General features: G+C 32.4%; 5 protein-coding genes across 18 annotated transcripts in view; 2 read left to right on the top strand and 3 right to left on the bottom strand.

Annotated features, from left to right (window-relative positions):
* Positions 1–1,562: 1,562 nt before the first annotated feature.
* On the bottom strand, positions 1,563–8,628 carry Mitf (transcription factor Mitf). 5 transcript variants are annotated; one of them, XM_070287747.1, is made up of 10 exons: positions 6,229–6,264; positions 5,958–6,109; positions 5,543–5,861; positions 5,365–5,484; positions 4,870–5,286; positions 4,755–4,775; positions 4,465–4,624; positions 4,140–4,381; positions 3,939–4,085; positions 1,563–3,861 (listed from the first exon to the last, which is right to left on the bottom strand). In XM_070287747.1, the coding sequence occupies exons 1-10, from the start codon at positions 6,247–6,249 to the stop codon at positions 3,370–3,372; spliced, it is 2,091 nt and encodes a 696-aa protein (XP_070143848.1). In that variant the 5' UTR covers positions 6,250–6,264; the 3' UTR covers positions 1,563–3,369. The 5 variants fall into 5 exon arrangements, 4 of the variants coding, with proteins under 4 accessions (XP_070143848.1, XP_017022586.1, XP_017022585.3 ...); XM_017167097.2 differs by lacking the exons at positions 5,958–6,109; positions 6,229–6,264 and adding an exon at positions 8,309–8,628; XM_017167096.3 differs by having other exon boundaries at positions 5,958–6,385.
* On the top strand, positions 7,317–11,467 carry PIP4K (phosphatidylinositol 5-phosphate 4-kinase). 4 transcript variants are annotated; one of them, XM_070287752.1, is made up of 10 exons: positions 7,317–7,423; positions 9,577–9,719; positions 9,791–9,888; positions 10,005–10,254; positions 10,315–10,445; positions 10,517–10,685; positions 10,791–10,942; positions 10,995–11,089; positions 11,151–11,215; positions 11,274–11,467. In XM_070287752.1, the coding sequence occupies exons 2-10, from the start codon at positions 9,582–9,584 to the stop codon at positions 11,388–11,390; spliced, it is 1,215 nt and encodes a 404-aa protein (XP_070143853.1). In that variant the 5' UTR covers positions 7,317–7,423; positions 9,577–9,581; the 3' UTR covers positions 11,391–11,467. The 4 variants fall into 4 exon arrangements, with proteins under 4 accessions (XP_070143853.1, XP_017022602.1, XP_017022599.1 ...); XM_017167110.3 differs by lacking the exon at positions 7,317–7,423 and adding an exon at positions 9,148–9,262; XM_070287751.1 differs by lacking the exon at positions 7,317–7,423 and adding an exon at positions 9,349–9,390.
* A 152-nt stretch (positions 11,468–11,619) lies between these two features.
* Positions 11,620–15,279, bottom strand: LOC108074889 (uncharacterized protein PF3D7_1120000). 6 transcript variants are annotated; one of them, XM_017167099.3, is made up of 11 exons: positions 15,186–15,279; positions 14,377–14,495; positions 14,266–14,316; positions 13,975–14,123; positions 13,746–13,906; positions 12,976–13,623; positions 12,784–12,908; positions 12,195–12,713; positions 11,968–12,110; positions 11,831–11,912; positions 11,620–11,775 (listed from the first exon to the last, which is right to left on the bottom strand). In XM_017167099.3, exons 2-11 carry the CDS (start codon positions 14,455–14,457, stop codon positions 11,773–11,775), a joined length of 1,962 nt encoding a protein of 653 aa, XP_017022588.1. In that variant the 5' UTR covers positions 14,458–14,495; positions 15,186–15,279; the 3' UTR covers positions 11,620–11,772. The 6 variants fall into 6 exon arrangements, with proteins under 6 accessions (XP_017022588.1, XP_070143850.1, XP_017022587.1 ...); XM_070287749.1 differs by having other exon boundaries at positions 15,160–15,234; XM_017167098.3 differs by having other exon boundaries at positions 14,377–14,534; positions 15,186–15,229.
* Positions 15,280–15,846: 567 nt separating this feature from the next.
* On the bottom strand, positions 15,847–18,209 carry pho (pleiohomeotic). Of its 2 annotated transcripts, none has more exons than XM_017167105.3 (6): positions 17,808–18,209; positions 17,486–17,570; positions 16,711–17,402; positions 16,341–16,641; positions 16,127–16,246; positions 15,847–16,072 (listed from the first exon to the last, which is right to left on the bottom strand). In XM_017167105.3, exons 1-6 carry the CDS (start codon positions 17,914–17,916, stop codon positions 15,943–15,945), a joined length of 1,437 nt encoding a protein of 478 aa, XP_017022594.1. In that variant the 5' UTR covers positions 17,917–18,209; the 3' UTR covers positions 15,847–15,942. The 2 variants fall into 2 exon arrangements, with proteins under 2 accessions (XP_017022594.1, XP_041632666.1); XM_041776732.2 differs by having other exon boundaries at positions 17,788–17,899.
* A 2,469-nt stretch (positions 18,210–20,678) lies between these two features.
* The window catches only part of LOC108074898 (uncharacterized), a 39,516-nt gene continuing 37,468 nt past the window's right edge, over positions 20,679–22,726 (top strand). Inside the window, exons 1-2 of the mRNA XM_041776635.2 lie at positions 20,679–20,699; positions 20,792–20,855. The gene's annotated coding sequence lies outside the window, so the exon portion shown is untranslated. The remainder of the gene's footprint in view (positions 20,700–20,791; positions 20,856–22,726) is intronic.

Below are 22,726 nucleotides of genomic sequence, written 5' to 3'. Positions count from 1 at the left end.
TGATGTCTCCCATAAGTTTTCGATCGGATTTATATCCGGGGACTGTGCAGGCCATGGCATTGCATCCACTTTTTCATTAAGAACCCACTCCTTGGCCACCTTGATGGTATGATTAGGGTCACTGTACTGCTGAAATGTCCAAATTATTGGCATATTTTCCTCAGGATACGGCTGCAAGACAGTTTTTAATATTTGGACATAGACATAATGGTCTTTGATCCCACAGATCATATATACGGGACCTACAACGTTGTATGAAAAGTATACCCATACCATGATTTTTAGGCCACCGTGCATTACTGTCTTCAGCGTATGGTTTGGAGGATACTATATATTTGGAGGTCGACGGACATATTGTCTTGTCCTATTCCACCAAATAAAACCAGTTTGGAGTCATTTGTCCAAAGGATATTACGCCATTTGAATAGTGGCAGTTCAAGTGGCTATTGGCGAACTCCAATCTGGCCTTGATATGCCTTTAACCAAGCAGTGACATTTTCCATGGACTTCGCGAATCTAAAATTTATTCAATAAGTCCCCGGCGAATGGTCCCATGACTGATTCCTATGCCAATTCCCGCTCGTATATCCCTAGAGGATGTAAAAGGACGAGCTTTGCTGAAGCGAAGTACGCGTCGAGCCTGTACAATTGTGGTTTTGCGAATCGTACCTCGGTTTTTTTGGGTTCGGTTCATATTTCATGACTTATAAACTATTTTAAAAGAACAATTTGTAAGATTTGGAGACTCTTTACATGTTCTGCCCTTCTTTCTAGACTAAGTTATCTGATACATTTCTCTCATGGAGCAGTGAGGTCCTGCGCCCACTAAAACAATTTTTTTCGCGTTGTAAAGGTGTATTATAGTATAAACTATAATAACGACCGTAATTAAACTCATTTTTTACAAAATTAAAAGAAATTTCGTCACTTTTTGCGAAAGAAAATTAAAAACTGCTATTTCAGTGATCGGCTAAAACGAGCTGCATATGTGAAAAAATATCAATAAAACATAAAAATAGAGCAAATCTAACGGAATTTTTTCTCGATTCTTATCTTTATGTTCCATTTTACAAAAACAATGTGCAATAGATCAGCTTGCAAAAAGGAATATGTACAAAAAAACGTTTTGAAGTTGTTCCTCTGTCGCACTGCTATTTCAGTGAACACAGCTGTAAGTGAAAACACCGTTTCTTTGGTTTACAGAGGTTCTACGCTCATTCTTTTGATCGCCGCTCATTATTTTGAGCTTGTTACGCGTGGCACCATATAAATGAACTTTGCAGCTCAAAAACACGTCTCACGCACTAGTGTCCGTATGTCATACGCACTGTAGGGCTTGGCCTAGCTGACAGTACGTAGTTTAGAGTTCCGAATTTACTTTTTCACCATGAAAAAACACTTCGAGAATAAACCCCGCGTGGCGGTCGTCCGTAAGCACGTCTGCACTCGATGAAGGTCGAAGGCAATTGAATTTTTTAAGCAAAAAAAATTTTTTCTATTTTTAAAAAAAGTTACTCAGATGTCCCCCCTTAAATCAGAAATAAAAAGGCAAATGGTGCAAATATGGATTGGAAAACAAATATTCTTTATTTATATTTTTTTAAACAATGATGATAAAGACACTGGTTATATTTGCGTTATCGTTATGTATTTATACTATTGGTGATATGCTCTTTCAAAAGCTTTTGGGCGGCCCTGACTATATGATATATTCTGTCGGGCAGTGTGTATTTGCTTCGTAAACTTTGTCCTACAGTTTAGCTATATTTATAGGCTTCCTTAAGGCATATCTCCCTTTAACTGTTAAGGTGGGATTTCTTAAATGTATTTTTATTTTTATAAATAACTAATAACAATGTAGAATAACAAAAAACTATACATTTCATTTATTTTAATGTTTTACACTCTTATTTTCTCTAACTCAAAAGTTTTAAAATTTTTCAATTTTAAATTAAAGTCAAATATTATTAACAAAAGATTTCGACCTGCCTTCATAACGGTTTACTTAACATATTAACGTAGGTTAATTTACAAAAATTGGTTAATTAGTTTTGATTTGCTTTTTTGTTTCCAAACAGATTATGTTATTTGCCTTTGGCATTTACATAATCTATTAAACAAGAAAGGAAGCTAACTTCGGCACGCCGAAGTTGGAATACCCTTGCAGATTGCAATTGGATCATTAAGAATCGGGCCAATATGGTTAAATAATTAAAAAGAAAATATATAAAATCTTATACATAGCATATATAAAATGCTGAAAACACACTAAAACAGTTACATAACATTTTACCTATACTTATTATGTTTACAGTTTGACAGTTACAGTTTTACATTCCAAGCTTCACATTTTCTCAACATTTACCAATCGCTTGTATGGCAGCTATATGATATAGTTGTTCGATTTGCATAAAATTAAAACCAAAAATCTGTAATAATATAAATTGGCAAACATTTTGAAAACAGAGAACTTATAATTTTTTTTTCTAAAAATTTATCGAACATTTGTATGGGAGCTATATGATATAGTCGTCCGATCCGGCCCGTTCCAACATATATAGCAGTGAGAGTATATAGATGACAATATGCAGTTTCATTCGGATAGCTTTAAAACTGAGGGACTAGTTTGCGTAGAAACGGACAGACGGACAGATGGACAAACGGACATGGCTAGATCGACTCGGCTGTTGATGCTGATCAATAGTATATATACTTTATAGGGTCGAAAAGGTCTCCTTCACTGCGTTGCAAATTTCTGACTGAAATTATAATACCCTGCAAGGGTATAACAAACATTGGTTTGGATGTTGTTATTATCTGTGATAATCTGTAAATTTTTTTTCATTTCAATTTATAAATCACACGATTATATCTTGTGTACTTTCAAAATAAACAAGTAGGTAAAAATCTAAAGGAACATATTGCACAACACCTAAATAAAGACAAATGTTGGTATGTACACGCATAGGTAATTTCAATAAATATGTAGATGTTGCATGAAGCAGAAAAAACATTGTTTATAGATTTTACTAGTTTTTTTAAATACGACCCGTCGAATTATTTTATAAAAATGTTTACTTTAAACAAATTTCACTATTTCATAGTTATTGTTTTTTATAATTTGTTAGGGAAGAAATGGGCACGGACTAATTTTAAAACAAAAGTTGTCTGCCACTCTGAGAATTGGTCATTTTCACGACGGTCAGACGGACATGACTAAGTTGACTCGGCTGGTGGTGCTATTCAAGAATAATTAAACATTATGGGGTCGGTGATGATTCCCTCTGTTTATTACTTGCATTCTTGGTTGGCCCTAAGCTATAATACCCTTGTATCCTTTGGATACCGGTAAACGAAGTACAGGTATATTTATAAGTCAATTTCTAACGTTTCAGGCGTAAGAAGCATTGGCTCGCTATGGCTATCATCTACTAAAGATGAAAGATCATCAGTCATCAAACCTCCAGACAAATCGGTGGAACTCTGCTCACAAAGCTGCTGTTGGGAAGATGATGATAATAGCAGGGACTCATGATTATGTACACTTCCAAATTCAGAATTCTTAACAGAATCCTTTAATTTGTGTTGACAACTCTCGTATTTATGATGATTCAGGCTGTTATAGCACGATGTACAGTCATCTACCATATTTCCCTTGCTGCTGTGGGCTTTAAATAAAACATTCGCCTCCGAAACACCGCTCTTTGGTTTAAAATTATGCGAAGGTAACATCGATGACAGCATGTGACTATGTGATGACAGCATTGGGTCACCGCCTTGCACCGGATGCTTACAATCCTCCATTAGTTCGTCAATCTGATTCATCCCCGAATTCACGTCGTTAGTATTGATCTCCATCCGCTTTTAAAATAAATATCAAATATATACATAAATTATACATTAGCAGAAACTACAACTGGAATAATTTTAGGACCCACTTGATTTTCCACAAGCGAACGACGACTTTGTGAGACATTTGGCGACAAGCCGGAGCTTTTGAGATATACATTGGCTTGCGTAGGCGCTGATACTGATACGGATTTGAATTGATAATCGGAAATAGACTTGGCCTGCATTTCCAGATCCTTTAATGAAATGAGTAGTAATAATATTGTTTTAGATATATTAATACATTTTACCCTTATTCGTGTCATAAGTTTCCGATTCTGAAGTTCCACTTGCCGCTGACGGCACTCATTTTGCCTTAAGCGAGCTACCTCATGTTTCAAACATTTAATGTAATCAACGGAGGACTTTAAAATGGTCCCCTTATTGGGCCGAATATCGCGAACCACTTCATAAAAAGCCTCACTCCCCTTGGGCAAAAGGGTGCCGAGCTCCTTGATTCGGTCATTAATATTGAAGCGTCGCCTTCGTTCAACTAAATAGGGTTGCAAATATTTATTAGGAATACTTTATGTAGGCTTCTTATAATGTATGTGTAATATATCTTGGTATATGTACTCATGTTATGATTATCCTTCTTTTGTCGATCCTTCTGCATTGCATTTATTTCTGCGTCCGTTAAACTTTGTGGCTCTTGTTTAATTGATAATTCCGAGTTGAAGTTTTGATCAAAGTTAAAGGAATCATTTTGCAAAATATCATCGAAGAGATCATCTGGCTAAACCGAAAAAATATTATATATATATTTTATATATAATTACTGTTAAATTGAAAATACAAGATGCACAACTTCACAAAAAAACCAAACGTAGTGACATGGTTTCGTAATCATTATTAATAATACTTACATCGCTGTCGAACGAAGGAAGCTGTAAAAGTACAAATCAAATAATTATATTATAATTGACAAGAAAACATGGAATTATGATACTCTTAGAGAGTGTAATAAAATCACTAACTCACTTCTGATGCACTAGTAGCCACCGAGCTTAAGCTGGGCGATATGGGTGCCGATGTGGATTGCAACGAACTTCCGGTACTTCTTATAGAATTAATTATTCCGGATGAGAGACGTACCGCATTTGTAGAAGAGGCTATGCTTGAATTAGCCTTAACCAGCCCCATCTGATTAGTTTTACTAACAATTGCTGGGGATGATTCTCCGGTGGTGTTATTATTAATACTTCCCAATGAACAATTTTGTTCATTGGGATTACATTTATCACTTCGTAAATAATTGCAACCAAATGGTGAAATTTGCATTGAATCGTCGGCGGAATGTCCATTTGAACTATGTTTAACATTCATAGCTATATCACATTCTAAGGAGGAAGGCTGCTGTAGATTGCCAGCAGATGCTGAGTTATTGGCCATTTTCATCTATTAATATTATAGTAATATATATAATAAACATATATGGTATTAATAATTATATAAATAATTATACACGTCACTTACGTCACTGTTATTGCAGCCCCAAATAGAAGGTTTAAAAGATTCACTCAGATATTGTCGCACTTGGTTCTTCTGCTTTTGTATGACATGATATCTTGTGGGATTTTCTAGCACTGTACTGACCTTTGTATCAGGATAAAAAGGTTTATATCATAAAGGCATTTATTATCAATTATCATACCTGCAGCACTTGCGGTGGTACATCTACCCCAATACTTTGAAGAGGAACCTTCAATTTAACAGGACTTGAGCGATCATTTTGCACTAATTGTGACATCTGTTCTAAACTCGATGATCCACTGCCACAGGCGCTAGTGCTGCAGCTATCTATAAATTCCGTTTCAGTTGATCCCAACATCAAATGCATTTTTGAATCTGAGTCAAGTATTATTTGTTGCATTGTCATCTGTTGCTGTTGTTGTTGCTGCTGATGTTGTTCTCGTTGTAACTGAAGTTTCAGTTGAGTTCGGGATGTGGGTGTGGCTGTTTTAAATGTGGGTCTGTGAAGGAAATATTATAGATAAGAAATGGATGCAACTGTTGTTAACTAATTAAAATGTATGTAGAATAGACTGCAATATTGTAAATGTACCTACCCACCCGAAAGTGGAGGAAGACCCACTATACGCGGTTCTATAACTTGAGTGTCATCAAAATCAACAATACTTGGATCCATTTCTAGAATCATTTCTAAGTCTTTGTCAATGCCAACTGTGACACGAATATTTTTGGTAGATTCACAGAAAATCTGCGATGACAGGGGCATTGAATAAGGATATAAGGATCTAATGTTCATTTTATCGTTTTCAGAACAAATTGTGGTTGAAGGTTCCTCGCCAACTTCAATTGCCATCGAATTCTGATTACTTTCTTCATCGTGCTGTTCATTTTGTGACATCTGTAATGTCTGCACGCGCCTTAAAAAGTCCTGAAATTCTAGGATACGTTCTGAAGCTGTATCTGTAGTTATATTTTCGCAATACAATTTTTCTTCTGTTGATGGTTTCATTTCTGGATGTTGCTCCGTTTTTTTTGCCATACTCTTTTTACTCCAGTATGAAAACATGTTTTCTATTAAGCAATATATCGCTAAAACACTATTTCAAATATTACAAAAGACCTTGATGTTTTATATGGCGAGCGAATGTGAAAAGATACTGTTTGGTTTGACTAAACATGCTTTCCCCAAAAATAAAAAGCATATTATGCGATGAATTTTTAAGGTTTCCCTATTCTAAATTCTCTCCCAAAAGGTAATATAAAATACACCTGGCCCTCGCTTAACACGGGGGTTACGTTCCTAGAAAACCTCGTGTTAAGCGAAATCGTGTTAAGCGAAACATGGATTCAGTACAAAATAAGGGGTTACGTTCTAAAAATTCAAAATTGACAGCAAAAAAAATTTTTTATTGTTCAAATTTGGTATGTTTTTATTAAAGTTGCATACATTTGTTCAAAATTAACCAAAAGTTATTATGTATATGCCTTTAATAAAAGCATACCATTCATATTTTCAAACTTAAAAGTTGGTATTTAATTAAAAAAGTTGCTTCTTATAATTAATTAATAGGTTAAACTTTATAGAAACTAAAAAATGTTAAAAAGTAAGGAGATCATATGTTTTATTCATATCATAATTCATAATTTGAATTCATAGTTCATAATTTTAATTCATAATTCATAATTTTAATTCATAATTTTAATTCATAATTTTAATTCATAGTTGATAACTAAAAATTCATAATTCATAATATGAAATGCATTTGGTGGCATTTATAGTTAAAGCCAGTTTGTTTTAACATGGTTTCTTTTTTGGTGGCTCCTTGTAAAAATCAGTAATTTTTGATTGTTTCGATATTTTGCAATCGTTTAAGAACGAGGTTTTTAGCGTGTTAAAAGGGGGATGGGAACAAATTTAAAACCGTGTAAGACCGAGTTCGTGCTAAAAGAGTTCGTGTTAAGCGAGGGCCAAGTGTATAATGCTATAAATAAGTAACATTTTCCTAAATGGACATTACAAGCATTTATTTTAAATTAAACCAAATTGTCCAGTGACTTAAGGGTAATTTTTTTAAGCGAGAGAAATAGAGCCTTTTGAGAAACCACCTTATACAGCTTTACCCATTTATTATATTATATATGTATGTACAAGTACATAGGTATGTACATATGTACATTTAGAATGAAATTGAATGTATTGGTGATACCACAAGCACACCAGAATTCATTTTGCAGCAACTTTAGAATGTATACATATATACATATGTACATATCTACGTATGTATTTATATTCATATAATATTCAAATAAAACAGGGTGTGCCTTAATATCAAAAATAACAATATATACATATGTATGTACATATATGTATGTTTAAGTTATTTAGCGATTGTATTTCTATTATTTGGAAAAAAATAATAGAATTTATTATAGGCCAAATGTATGTATGTACATATCTATGTATGTATGTACATATCTATGTATGTATGTACATATATATATGTATGTATGTAGCTACATATGTACATAATCAATATTTCAAATATTCAATAAATTCATTTCATAAGAATGCATGTATGTATGCGTGTGAATTGTGTATGCCTATATGTAGATGTCCAAATCTCAGTTGTTGTTCACTTACAATACTTACATACATATGTACATATGTACATACATACATATGCACATTCGCTTGATAAGATTGCGCTAATCATACATCAAATAATGATGCTAGCACGCACATGTACATACATACATACATATATACTCTTATTACTTACAGCTCAATGTCTGTATATGTATGTACATATGTACATACATATATGTATTTCTGTTCATTAAAATATACCCTAAATGTACATACATACATATGTACACTTAATGTTAATATCAGTTTCGCAGAAATGGAGGTACATATGTATGTATATGTATATGTGTATGTACTTACATTTCATCGGATCGTAAAGACCGAGTAGATGATTTTAGCTCATAAAATTCCATATCAGAACTGCCCGCTACAGTGACATTTGGTAAAAAATCCATAGTTTCGTTATCATTTAGCAGACTTATATTTAAATCGAACTCGATATCAAAGCCCAGATCGATTCCCGATTCCGTCATTATATTTGCAGTAGGCAAACTATACTACAAACACACATGTATGTATGTATTAATTTCTCAATTAAACTTAGATTTATTCTGAAATTATTTATAAATTTTTCAATACAAGCACATAAGCCAGTCAAACTAAAAGATATATTTTACAAAATTTCATAACACGAAAGGGAGAGCTTTTAATAGCGGTGAGAAAAGAAATGACAGTAAGTGATCGTGATAGCACGAATTGCGGAGGAAAATATGTCAGTATGTGAAGAGGACATGTACGTCCACATATGTATGTACATTTGTATACTGTCGTTATACCTTATTTTATTTATTTATAATAAATAGTCTATTTGTATTTTTGATTAAAATTTATTTCATTTAAAATGTGTGTTTAGGAAATAACCTCTTTACTTTTTAAATTAATTGTTTAAGTAGTTTTGTCTTTTTAGAATATGCAAAATAAATAATACAAAAAAAAAGTAAGATAATACATTTTTTTAATCATCAAATGAATAAAAATTAGTAAAAATAAAAAAAATTAATTTGAAACATTTTAATAATCATGTATATGTAAATGTATGTATTTCCATATGTCTTTACATTAGAATAAAACACACGGTTCATATTTGGTGACTCTCTGAGAAAATAAACTATTGATGATGGGAATGTGATATTTTATACTTAAAGTATGCACGCTATCGATAGTTTTAAAATGTTCGACATATCGATTGTATTAGATGATAAAAATTTATGTAAACTAGAATATTTTTCTTTAAAAGCAAGTGATACGTTATAGGTAAAAAACATATTTTTATATCTTGTCCTGTGTATACATTATGGTTAAGAACGTAATTGTGCATTAACTTTCTAAATTCATTTCAGTTTATACGTAATAACTTAGAACAGCCCCCTCAGGAAAAATTTGTAAATATAAAAACAAAGTGCACTTTTGCGTACATACATATGTATATGTATGTACATATGTATCTAGAACATGTAGACTGTATCTACATATGTACATATATAAATTGCATACATAAATATGTATGGTAACGTCTTGATTTTTTTTTCACTCGTTTATAATTAATTATACATTTCTTATTTTGCAAGAAAACATGGATAAAAAGATCTCATCGATATCGCAGCCACGAATTTTGAAAAAGAAACATTTTCGAGTGAAGCATCAAAAAGTAAAACTTTTTCGTGCCAATGAACCGATTTTGAGTGTATTTATGTGGGGAATTAATCACACTGTACGTTAATATATATATACCTAAACAATTTTACAACAGTCTAATAAAACAACATTAAAAAATTTACGCAGATCAATGAACTAAGTCATGTAAATATTCCCGTAATGCTGCTGCCAGATGACTTTCGGGCTTATTCGAAAATTAAGGTGGATAATCATCTATTTAACAAGTAAGAAAATAAATTCGAAGTAATTAATTTTTCTTATATAAAGCAGTTTCAAACAGTTATGTAGTTATCACTAAAAGCTAACTTAAAAGATTAAAATTATATATTGTTTATTTAAGGGAAAATATGCCATCGCATTTTAAAGTCAAAGAATATTGTCCCCTTGTATTTCGGAATTTGCGTGAAAGATTTGGGGTCGATGACGTTGACTATCGCGAGTCCTTAACTCGATCACAACCGATACAAATTGACTCTTCTGGAAAGTCAGGTGCACAATTCTATCAGAGTTATGATAAGTTTTTTATAATCAAAAGTTTAACGTCGGAAGAAATAGAGCGTATGCACGCATTTTTGAAGCAGTATCATCCTGTGAGTTTTACATATTTTTAATTAATTATACAAATAATTTATTTGATTTTCAATATTTAGTACGTTGTTGAACGACATGGCAAAACCCTATTACCGCAATATTTAGGCATGTACCGGATAACTGTGGAGAGCGTCCAATATTATTTTGCGGTCATGAGGAATGTTTTCAGCTCCCACTTAACAATTCACAAGTAAGGGAAATATTTTTGAACGTTTACGTTACGATATATTTTGTATAGCAAATAAAACATTTATTTTATAGAAAGTTTGATTTGAAAGGTAGTACCGTGGATCGGGAGGCATCAGAAAAGGAGCTTGAGAAGCATTTGCCGACTTTAAAGGATAATGATTTTATCAAACAAAAAGTTAAATTAGATATCGGAAAGGAAGCAAAAGAGAAGTTGATGGATACGTTGAATAACGATGTGGACGTGAGTATACAGCTCTATAATGCCACCACACAATGTTCTTGAATATGTTTCTTTATTTTGTTTTTCGAAATGCAGTAAAAATATATTCTCTTTGTTTCTATATAGTTACTTATCAAGTTGCACATTATGGACTATTCATTATTAGTCGGCGTACACGATAGTGTGCGTGCCGAGGAAGAAGCTCTTCAAGGCGACAATGTGGCAGCAGCTGGTCGGAGTGAGAACAGCGAAAGTGAGGAGTGCGATAGTGGTGAACGGTAAGTAAGCTAATGTTTTATTTTTTTTATTTGTAATATAATGCTTTTTAAGCTGGACGTACAATACACCGCCTGATTCACCAAGAGGTGCACAGTATAAAGAAGTCATTTACGAAGTTGACATATATGACATTCCGAGCATTGAAGGTGAGAGAAAGACTTTAAATGAGTTCCTTTCCCATATATTTATTTTCTTCTTACTTTGCAGAAAAACGCGAAATATACTTTATAGCCATTATAGATGTATTAACGCAATACGGCGTCAAGAAGCAGGTATATTTCACCCAAAATATATTTTATTGACTTTTTAAATCATAACTCTCATTTGCAGGCAGCAAAAGCAGCCAAAACTGTTAAGTATGGGAGTAATGTTGATGGTATATCGACATGCGACCCTGAACAATATGCCAAACGATTCTTGGAATTCATGGATAAAGCTATAGAATAAAATATTTATTATATTGTATATAATTATATTATATTTGCCACATTAAAAATGTCAGAAAATGTTATTATATACTACAACATATAAAATATAAGTTATTACAATATTATTTCGTAATCCTAAATGAAATATTAATTTTTTTATTTTGCAAATATTCATTTCTGTATTATCACGACAGTATCAACATTATGTTACCATCTGAATTGGGCTCGAAATAATTTAAAAGATAAAATTAAATTTTTAATAAATACGTTATTTATTTTCAGATTAAACATGTAAAATGTGTGATTACTATAATTTTGTAAACTTCTGGGAGGAACGGGTCTTTCTTGTCCAGGATTTGGGATAATATAAAGCACTTTTCAGTTCTTTTTATTTATCGAGATTACTGAAAAATATATAAATTATTATAAAATAAAATTAATATTTTATAACGAACATACAACAAAACGATTGATTTGAGGTCTGGGAACACTTTTTTTCATTTCCCCGTTTATCTTCATATTTTCGAAGCGTTCTCGTATTCTATAAATAAAAATGTGTCAACATGTTTATTTAATAATTTTCTTTAATGTCTTACATTTTGGCACTTTCTATAGAATCACTAGAAATTAGTTGGGAGTAAACATCTTCACGATCTTCTTTTAATTCTCGTTGAATTTCATTGTCTTGCCATTTTTCAAATTTTGCACGCAATTGCTTTGCACGAGCTGCGTTCTTTGCCTGTTGATTGAAAAAGGTTTAATTTAATTTATTTATAGGTATTATTTTAACCAAATTCTAAATTATTTTTAAATAAACTGTTACCTCTTGAAGCGCCTGATCCTGGTTACATGATTTTCTCACATTTTCACTTTCACTTCCTTTGTCGTCATCACTATCTTCATTAGTATTTGTCTCTTCATCTTCGCTAAAGATATCCTCATCTTCGGAGTCGGACTTATTATTAGTAAAATTCTCTGCTTCGGGCGGCGGAGTAAAGCACTTCATAGGTTTCGCTTGTTTAATTTTGTCATTTTTTTCTAAAATCTTAAAATTTTCCATTTCACGAAATTTGTTTAAAATTGTTGATGTCGTTTTGGTTTTCATCAAAATATCCTCAGCAATGGAAGTTTTTTTTGTAGATGACAGAATATCCGTATCAGTATCGGTATCAATTCTAACCACTCCTTCTCGTGGCGGTGTTATACGAAAAATGTGCTTTTTATTTTCAACTGGACGAAATTGTTCAAAAAATTTAAACCTTTCAGTTAACTCTTCGGTGGCAACTGTCAAATATTCGGGTTTGGCGTCCGATTTTATGATATTCCTATCCATATCGATATTCTGTTTGTTTTATAAATTAATAAATAATGAATTAATAAATTATTATTCGAAACTAAGTATTATTTCTTACCTTTTTATTGCTTTGAATTAATTTTACTGGTGGATTATTTGAAATGCTGCTTCTGGAACTGACTAGATTCGAAGCACTATTTGCGTCCATTTGCATAAAGATATTACGTGAGTCTTTGCTTATAGCTAAAAGAATAATTAATGTTATGTACGGTTAAGCACTATATTTAATAATATAAATTAGAATTCTTACCAGACTCAAATACTTCTGCATCTTCAATGACTTCTTTTAATTGCAGTTTTATACTATTCCTAAAAGCTTCACCATTTTCAAAACGATCTTTGATAGATTGCGGTGCTGTAGTCAGTTTAATTTCTGGAGTTTTGCCAACTGAGGTAAGGCCCTGTTCGGATTCAGCAACTGCTTGTTGATACATTTCTTTGATTTTCGCCTGTTTGCCCATAAATAAACGAGAGCGTATTTCTTGTATCTCCTGTTTTCGTTCTTCCCGTCTCTCTTCTTTCGTTACCATTTCACCGTTCTCAAACTTAGTTTTTATATCGTTTATTGCTTCTCCTAACCCCAAAGGTCTTTCTTTTTCAGTTAATATCATTCGAGAGCAATCATCACTATCATCGTCATTCGAGTTATCATCTTTTATTAATACTTTGATTTCATTAATTTCCTCTATTTGTTCAGATTTTAAATTGGAAATCCCAAGCTTTTGAAGTTTGCTTAGCGTTGATCGAATCGATTTGCCATGGGTAATGGGGGTTTCTTGGCGATTATCTTGAGAATGATTATTATTTTGGGAAGAAGCGCCAGTTTCAAACATTTCAAATCTAGATCGCACATTAAGTTGTTGGAGTTCATCAAGTCCCAGATTTGGTTTATCGGATGCTGTAATATATTATTATTAATTTAAAAACGGAAAAGGAACTTACTTTGCAATAAGGGTCTAAGAGATTTATATTTAAAATATATCCGTTTTGCCGACGATTTTGTCCTATTGTCAATTTTACCTCTGGCGACATCTGGTGGCAATTCCATTGGCTGATTCTCACGTATTATAAGTTCTGGCTTTCGTGGTTTTATCTCCTCATAAACTATTTTTGGTGCAAATATTAATTTAAAATGCATATGACAATAAAGGTAGCCATCGTGAGCATGAAAGTTTTCTAGTCTGTACGAGAAACCACATCACAAAATATAATAGTATTATTATTATTGTACATTATATTATCTACTCACTTTAATTGTTTAGAGCACTCTTTGCAACGTAAACAAGTTTTATGAAATATCTTTGTTCCTGTTTTTAACTGAAGAATAACTTCCTCCATTTTGTATACCGATTTTTGACATTGATTACAGTTGTCTAGGTGCTGCTCAGCTATTGAAGTCTAATAAAAGTTTAAGTAAAAAAAACATCAAATAATTAAATAAATTCTTTGATATATATATTTTTGTTTTTTATTTTTAGTAATTTCTTCGAATGTAAATTATTCTTTAGTTGCTTAGCTTATTAGAATCTCTTGCACGTACGTGTAACAAGCTCCGCCTCTGCAGATCATCAAATTTACTGAAGCTCTTTTTCTAAAAATTATACCATGACGTGATTAGGTGTTTTTAATAAAGTAATAGAATTTAGCTTACCATATTTATATTCTGTTTGTCATGATTTTCAGTTGATCTTATTTTTTTACTTTTGATTTTCTTCCCTTTGGTTGAATCCATGGTCTTCTTTGGTTTGTTCAAATTTATTTATGTAGTTACTAAAATAATCAATATTACGCTTGCCAAAGAAATGTATACTACATACATATGTACATATGTATTTTTAAGAAGAGTTTAGTGTCCTATTAAATCTTGTATATATATGTACATACATAAAATCAGTTTAAATAAATGTATATGTATTTTATTAAATGTATTTATGTATGTATGTACCTATGTACATATGTATATGGTGCATATGTACGTATACATACGAGTACGCCATTTCATCTTCGCATACATATACAAACATACATACATTTGTATCTGCATCTGTATCTAAAATATTGTAATTGTATTAAAGCATTAAAAAAAATAAAATTTATTTATGATACCTCCTATTTGGGTTGTTTTACATAATTAGGAAAAAGCTATTCACCTGAATCATGCATTGGCATGTTATTTCAAGTGTATACATACATACATGTACATACATATACCTGTGTACATACATACATACATATTTATGCATACACACTGATCTGAATTCCTGTGTTGCAACTTGCAGCCAAAAAAGAATTTATATTTATTATTAGCACTCCTACAAAATATATTATCTTGTCATTTATGTATACATATATTTAAATAAAAACAACGCAGGTTTAATTATTATTCATATTGAGCCTATTTATATGAATATAAAAAATATATTTTAGTCTTAACCCAATTTTTGCCAAGGTATCACGCACACTAATAAATTTTGTTAAATATCAATCGATCTTCGAAGAGGTAAGAAAAGAGACTGATTTTATGTATTGTATGTACACGCAATACGTTTTTCAGTGTTGCCTAATTTTAAAACAACATCAATGCTCTTTTTTTAAATATGTAAGAGCTTTACCAGAACCATCTACACAAGCTTTTACCAAATAAGAGATACAAATTGTACGCTTTTAAAATTATAATCTGCATTTTTATTCGCAAAAAAATGTTTAGATAAATATACACGTTAGTCTAGAAAATACTTAAGTTTAAGTGTTATTTTTAAAATGCAATTGTTTTTACTCAAAAAATCAGAAAATATTTCCAGTACTAAGGCCGAATTCATCGTCCACATGGTGTTCATTTACACACTTTAATATTCATGTATTGATAGTTTTCGTAAAAACGAACTGACAGTTATGGCGCCCAAAATAATACAAATTATTATATCCACAAAAAGGATATAAATTACAAATATTTTTTTAACTTTAAAAAAATTATCCCAACAAAGAATCGATGTTCTTTCTTCTTTAAAGGTGTACAATTTTAATACAAAGTAATTATTATACATTACATAATTAATTTATTTTTAATTTCCAAATAATGTACCAAGCTCCCATTTTCCAGTTTTATATATATATAAACCTATCCTGATGATTTCCTGCTGTTTTACTTAAAATGTCAATCATACCTTTAAATAAAATATTTCAAAAACTGGAAAAGGAGTGGTATACAATACACATTTCAGTCTGCATAAACTACAAATGGTACATTATTTTTCGATAATGATATACTATCTAGTACTTCTGACTTAATGTAATTTGTAGGGTTCTCTTCACTGCTGCTTTTATGCGTTACGCTGATAGTATTCCTCCTTAAATATAAAAATGTATTAATAAAATGTCAAATAAACATATTATTATCTTACTTAGCTTTAGCATGAGTTAATATGTGAGATTTTAAATTTGTGGATTGAGCGAACTTTTTATTGCAGGCATCAAAGGGACAAACGAAAGGTCTGTCGCCAGTATGAATTCTTACATGGGTTCTGAAAATAGTTCAATATGATTAATTTCAACTTCAAGCTTATTTTATTAAAGTATTAATATACGGTTGCAATAGGGTACATGGGTTAATTTTACCTTAAGTTAAAATCAAGGGAAAAACGTTTTCCGCATCCCTCGAAAGTGCATTGAAAAGGCTTTTCTCCTGTGTGAACCAATTGATGACGTTTTAGTTTTGAGCTTTCCACAAAGGCTTTTCCGCACTCTGCACAAACATGCACACGGGGACCGTGTGTGTGCAAATGCTTGCGCATTGCCGATGAATCTCTGAAATTTTTATGGCAGCCTTTATGTGGACAGGCAATCTTTTTATCATTTTGATATGTTGCTATGCTCCCATCGGAATAATTGAAACTAAGATCAGATCCAGAAGGTGTTCCTGCATGTATTTTATTATTATATGAATTTAATTTAAGTGAAAGAATCAAAGTAGTAGTAAGAAAATTACCTAGGCTGTCGTTGTATGTAGATAAGCTATTAGGCTGTAGCCTTCCTTGTAAACTAACACCAAGAATTGGCACCGAAGTACTAGGTAAAGTCGATGTTGAAATTGGCTGACAGTTATTATCACTTTTTAAAATTCTTTGATTATTATTAATTGTTAATGCGGCGGTTTCATTAATTAACTGAAGATTGCTCGAGGAGGAGGAATCAGTACCCTGTAAGACTGTGCTTTCCACCAAGCTTGGAGAAGTATTGAGTATATTCTTTGCAGTCAGAATTTTAACATCTGCAATCATCTGTGGATGAATTTCTTGTGCTTCACGCAAGAACACCCCTTGGTGTAAGAAGGACTCCTCATCTTTGTTGTCCTTTCCTTTTGTTAACATTTCTGTTTCAGCAATGTTTTGGTCTGATCCTGAGTATTCATCATCGTCGGATATACCCGAAGCCCACATTGTTACACTAAACTCTCCCTCCATTGTTTTAATTTGAACCAGCTTCTGTTCCCACCTTCTTGATTTTCCCGAGGTATTAATTTCGCTTGTCGTAGAATCTTCGCATGTGAGTCTGTTATTGCTTGCTATGTCACTATTATTAAACATTGTGTTGGATATTTCATCATATTCCTCGACATAAGCCATATTTTTAATACTATTATTGATATCCATTTGATGAACAATATTTAAGTTTTTTTTTCTAGAAAAAAATAGTTTAAAAGTAATTAAAATGTATTTCTATATTATTTAAACATTTAAATTTTATATAAAAACGCAACATACATTTTAGTCATGAACTCATTTTCTGCTGACGGCCTCAAATGCATTTTTTCATGTTGATTAGTGTTAAGTACTTCATTCTGAATAACTAGAAATTTTCATTTTATTAAAATATTTTTAGTTTTTTTTTACAATAAATATTTTTATAGGCATGTACATACATATGTATGTATGTATTTAGTGTACATTTGTACGGAAACTGCAAATTTAAGATACCGTATGTACATGCGTTTAAATACACACGTACATGTGTATAAATGTACGTATTCTCATATATAAAAAGGTTTATTTAGATTTGTACGTACACAGTAGGAAAAATACTTGCCATGATTTATGTTTTCAATATTTAATTTTTGTATGCCTTCTGGTTGGATTTGTAAATCATCGCCGTATTGTTCATTTTGAACAACTATACCAAACCGTTCGTATGCCATACTTTTTAGGTAATTTTATTATTTCCAAGTTGTACTATACATTTCATACGCACACTTATATATATATACAGATATTCAGGCTTGGTTTTTATTTAAATTTATTTCTTAAGCGCTTTTATGATCTGTTGAAGTATGTATGTAATTTTTACATCGTTGAAGTCTAAATAGGCATACATATTTACATATCTATGTACATTTATAAACGTACATTATTGTTATACCGAAATATGTATGTAAAAACTTTGCTTAAAAACAAATCCAAATTCAATGTGTCTCGATTTAAGAAAATGTGTAAATAAAACCTATTCAACGCATTTGATTTCAAGTTTCGAACACAAATTAAACATTCTTACTTGCTTAAATATGTAAATATAAGTATGTACATACATATTTGCATGCGTTGTCTTTTACGAACCAACTAATCTACATTTGAATTGTCAAAGAATTAAATATTCACTGTTTGTTATCAAAAAATGAAACAAAACAAAAAATTCACAAGATAAATTGCCTTTAAATATTGATGTTCATATTTACTGCAAGCAAAGAAATATGTTATTAAATACCATCTATGGTATTTTTTAAATTAAATAGGTGGAATCCACTGGTTGTTGCAATAATATCCATTTCCCACATATCCCGTCCGTGCAATAAACGTTTTAACAGAAAGTATTCTGCGAGAGTAAACTAAATAATTAAGCAAATTTTGCATAATATTTTAAAAGTGAACTAAAGCGCTGTATATTGCGCGAATTAATTACATAAAAAATATACTTTACATGAATTTTGCAAAAATAAATAAATAAATAACTAAAAATAGGTGCATAAACACCCTCTCCTGTATTTGGGTGGCCCCATCATCAACTCTGTCTTAATTAGGTGTCAACGCTAAGCGAATATGTCAACAAACTAAGCAAATTGCAGTGGCAGTAATCTAAATATCAAATAACCTGAAGCAAACTGATCGTGTAGGACTGCGTTTTGCAGAACAACATAAGCACTGATCACAGATGGATTTCCTACTATGGTTCTGCTGAACGAGTATGATTACTGATTAGGCTGGTACTAATACTATTATGATACTAGCGCACTAACTAGAGATTTCATTAAAGATTTGACAGCGCTTTAGCGTTTTATACAAGTGCGAGCAATATGACTATATGGCACTTTTACGCATTATTCTAATGCATTAGCTACTACATTGCCGCGAAAATCGATAGATCTACATAAAATATACTAGATACTAGATTTGCACCGATAACAATATACGGGTTTAATGAAGAAAATTGTAATTGAAAAAATGTCCGTCAAATTAGCGTCGAAATGGAACGGTGGGAAAATGGAACACTGAGGGATTTTTTATTTTTAATTTATTTCGTTAATAAGGCACTAATTTGAACAACATAAAGTTTATAAATGCTTAAAAATGAATTTACTATTGATTTTTACTGGGTTTGAGGGGATTTGACCTTTGTGTCTATTAAAAAAAGCCATTTGAAAAATCGTGCTTTCGCAATTTTGATTATATCTCGGCTCACAGAGGATATGTAGCAATACCCGATATGCCAGGATAAAGGATATTTATTGTAGTTTTACTCTGGGAAGTTTCATTTTCTTTTGACCGCCAGTTTTTGAGAAAATCGTATAACAGTTTACCAACCTCGGGTCGGCTCCATACAAAATATGGAAGAAAATTTTTAAAGTCTTATAACTCCAGTTTAAGAGGATATGCCAACATGCACGGTATATGGGCTTATTAGGAGAAGCTTAAAGAATATTTGGTGAAAATTTCAATGGATTTTAACCGGCAGATTTTGAGAAAATCGAATAGCAGTGGGTGGTGTAATTGGGCTGATAACAGAGGCGCGAAGTATGAAAATGGGACCAGCTGTGAACTGGGAACTGTGAGCAGAGAACTAGTTGCTGATCCAAGGAACGGAACCATGTTAAAAAAATACTAGATTTAAAAACGTTAGCCATTTAAGCAATTTAAAATAAAATTAAATAACTGCCTATTAAACGACATCAGCATTTTGAGCAATTTTTTAGCTGTTTCATCAAAATCGGTTGAGTCGATTAAGAGAAAACGGCAATTTTTCATTTATATACTTATATGTACCAGCAAAAAACCCACCGACCACCAGACGTGTGACGTCACACGAGCCGTGTTTCTAACCAATTGAATGCGCCAACCTTGTTTTCGACGCTAACTTTCAACATAATATTTCTAGCTTAAATGAGGATATGTAGATTTGCACGGTATATCAAAAGAAAGGGAATTCTATTCTTAAATTTCTATAAAAATCTTAGGTCGATCTGACCGACAGATTTTGAGAAATTTATACTTCCCTGCATATCGATTAATCCCATATCGATTAATCCGCCCTATCGATTAATCCCAGTCTGGCAGCACCAAATTATCGAAAAGCCCGCTATTCCTGTAATTGTTAATTCTGCGAAAACAGGCGAAACGAACAAAAGTGAAGCTACAATAAGCTATTTTTTTATATACAACATTTTCCAATAAAACAACGTAAGTATGGTACTTTATTATATGTATATGCGTTTCTTACATATTATTATTATTTCTTGTTTTTATTATTTCAGCGGAAAGAAATTGTCGTTTTGACAATACATATATAAAAACAGATACTACAAGCTGGATAAAGACACATACAATGTGTAAGTACTGCACCATATATATCCATCTTTACTTGTTTTTAAATTATTTATATTTGCAGCGCACCAATTAATTTCGACTTCGCCAACAAATTCACAAGCTATGGGTAAGTGTAATACCACATATGTAAATACATACGTATTTATGCACATACATTCCTATGGTTATATTTTAATGGTAACTTTCTTCTTTTTTTAGCGCAACAAAAGCCAATTTTTGTCTCATGGAAGAAGGATATAGCTGATAAGTATAGGAATAACAGGTAAGTGTTTTCCAAGATAATGTCCGTCTGTCCGTCCGCCCGTCTGTCCGTCTGTCCGTTTCTACGCAAACTAGTCCCTCAGTTTTAAAGCTATCTGAATGAAACTTTGCATATAGTCTTCTATATAAACTCACTGCTATATATGTCGGAACGGGCCAGATCGGACGACTATATCATATTCAAATGTCATACAAATGTTCGATAAATTTTTAGAAAAAAAATTTTTAACTTGGCTGTTTTTAAACAATTTTGCACCATTTTTGAGATGTGGCCATTTTATATTATTTCAGAATTTCGGTTTTAATTTTTTGAAAATCGGACGACTATATCTCATAGTTGCCATAGGAACGATCGGGGAATTAATAGAAAAAATTATAACTTTGTTGAGATATAGGCCTATTTTATTATTTTATTATTTTATTATTTTGGTATAATATTTATGAAAGTCGGACAACTACATATATCATATAGCTGCCATAAAAACCGATCTGTAGATGTAGAGAAGATGTTAAGCTGGGAATGCAAAACTGGAACTGTCAAACTGTAAACATAATAAGTATAGGTAAATTGTAAATTGTATCTCAGTAGATGGATTGTTATTCATTCGAATACATATGTACATATATGCAACACATTTCACTGCTGCCACTGATTTGAATTGTAAACAAATATGAAATATATGCTGAAACATTAAGAAATGTATTATAACATATAACATTCTTATTTTTATTATTAACCCAATAGCGAATATGCCCATATTGTTAGGGTACCTAGCGCGAAAAGTAGGAAAAGAGCAAATATTCTTGCTGGGCCGAAATGAAATGATCGCACACATGCACCCGTGTACGTGAATGCATTAACACGCATACATGTAAAGGCCTGACGCTAACAGATGACAGCTAACATGGGACCGGTCGCTAAAAGCTAAAATCTAACAGACGGTCTGTCGCTAACAGCAAACAGTTAACATGGGACCGCTCGCTAAGAAATTTTTGTGTCCATTTTCGTTGTATGAAATGACCAGTCTATATGTTGTATGGTTAGTGGTATCATGTAGTAGATGTAGACGTAGTGGTCATGTCTCGACCAATTGAACTTGAATCCCTGTAGGGACAAGTTTCCGCATTCATATTGAGTCCTACCTTTTTCGCCCACTCACATATCTCCCTGAGCGTTATTTCCATGATCGAGCTGAGGGTCGACGCTTATGTCATCCGCGTAAGCTGGTAACCGCCGACAACTCAGAAGCTATCTTATCCACGAGTTGATAGCGGGGGCGTGTTGGTCTCTTCTAGGCGATCCATTATTGCGCCCGTGCTAACGTTGTTGAATGCCCGGATATGTCCACGAACACTCCGACTGCATATTCCTTATTGTGTAGAGCTCTCTCAATGGTCTAGATGTCTAGCCGTTTCTGGGACAGTCTCTATATTGGAGCAGAAGTTTTTCCACGAGTTTCTCTGCGCCTTGCGTATTTCCTTCTTCTAGTCTCTTAGTAGGACTGTGTATTCCTCATTAATAAAATTATCTTCGTCTGGTTGAAAAGTTTAAAGAATTCTTTGAGTTTGTTTCGTCGGAGTGAAATGTCCTTATTTTACCAGGGAGGCCTGGTCCTCTTTCTAGCAGTTCTTTGGAGAGGGTCTCTAGGGACTTTCCTATATCTTCCGCGGATTCTTCTGGGTTGGCCGTCCTGTCATGTGCCATGTAGTACGAAGCTACCAAAAGCCGCATTTTCCGCTCTCTAGCATCACCACAGTCAGGTCATCAGTGCTGTAAGAAGATATAAGATTAGCGTGTAGATCTTCCGTACAAGTACGGCGGTTCTATTCCTGTTTACCGTTGGTGTATGGAGCAAATTGTAATTTGCGGAC

This window comes from Drosophila kikkawai, chromosome 4 (genome assembly GCF_030179895.1).
Source record: "Drosophila kikkawai strain 14028-0561.14 chromosome 4, DkikHiC1v2, whole genome shotgun sequence".
NCBI classification, from domain to species: domain Eukaryota; kingdom Metazoa; phylum Arthropoda; class Insecta; order Diptera; family Drosophilidae; genus Drosophila; species Drosophila kikkawai.
This window is presented reverse-complemented; position numbering and strand designations above follow the sequence as displayed.

Coding starts and splice junctions, on each gene's coding strand:
- PIP4K (XM_070287752.1), top strand. CDS start 9,582: ATGGATAAAAAGATCTCATCGATATCGCAGCCACGAATTTTGAAAAAG. Junction 10,255..10,314: donor TTTTGAAGCAGTATCATCCT/GTGAGTTTTACA, acceptor TTCAATATTTAG/TACGTTGTTGAACGACATGG. Junction 10,686..10,790: donor CGTTGAATAACGATGTGGAC/GTGAGTATACAG, acceptor GTTTCTATATAG/TTACTTATCAAGTTGCACAT.
- pho (XM_017167105.3), bottom strand. CDS start 17,916: ATGGCATACGAACGGTTTGGTATAGTTGTTCAAAATGAACAATACGGC. Junction 17,571..17,807: donor TATTGAAAACATAAATCATG/GCAAGTATTTTT, acceptor GAAAATTTCTAG/TTATTCAGAATGAAGTACTT. Junction 16,642..16,710: donor TACATACAACGACAGCCTAG/GTAATTTTCTTA, acceptor AAATACATGCAG/GAACACCTTCTGGATCTGAT.
- Mitf (XM_017167096.3), bottom strand. CDS start 6,370: ATGAAACCATCAACAGAAGAAAAATTGTATTGCGAAAATATAACTACA. Junction 5,287..5,364: donor GGGGCTGCAATAACAGTGAC/GTAAGTGACGTG, acceptor TAATATTAATAG/ATGAAAATGGCCAATAACTC. Junction 4,086..4,139: donor AACTTATGACACGAATAAGG/GTAAAATGTATT, acceptor ATTTCATTAAAG/GATCTGGAAATGCAGGCCAA.
- LOC108074889 (XM_070287748.1), bottom strand. Junction 13,624..13,745: donor GCCACCAGATGTCGCCAGAG/GTAAAATTGACA, acceptor AATATATTACAG/CATCCGATAAACCAAATCTG. Junction 12,714..12,783: donor TAATTCAAAGCAATAAAAAG/GTAAGAAATAAT, acceptor TAAAACAAACAG/AATATCGATATGGATAGGAA.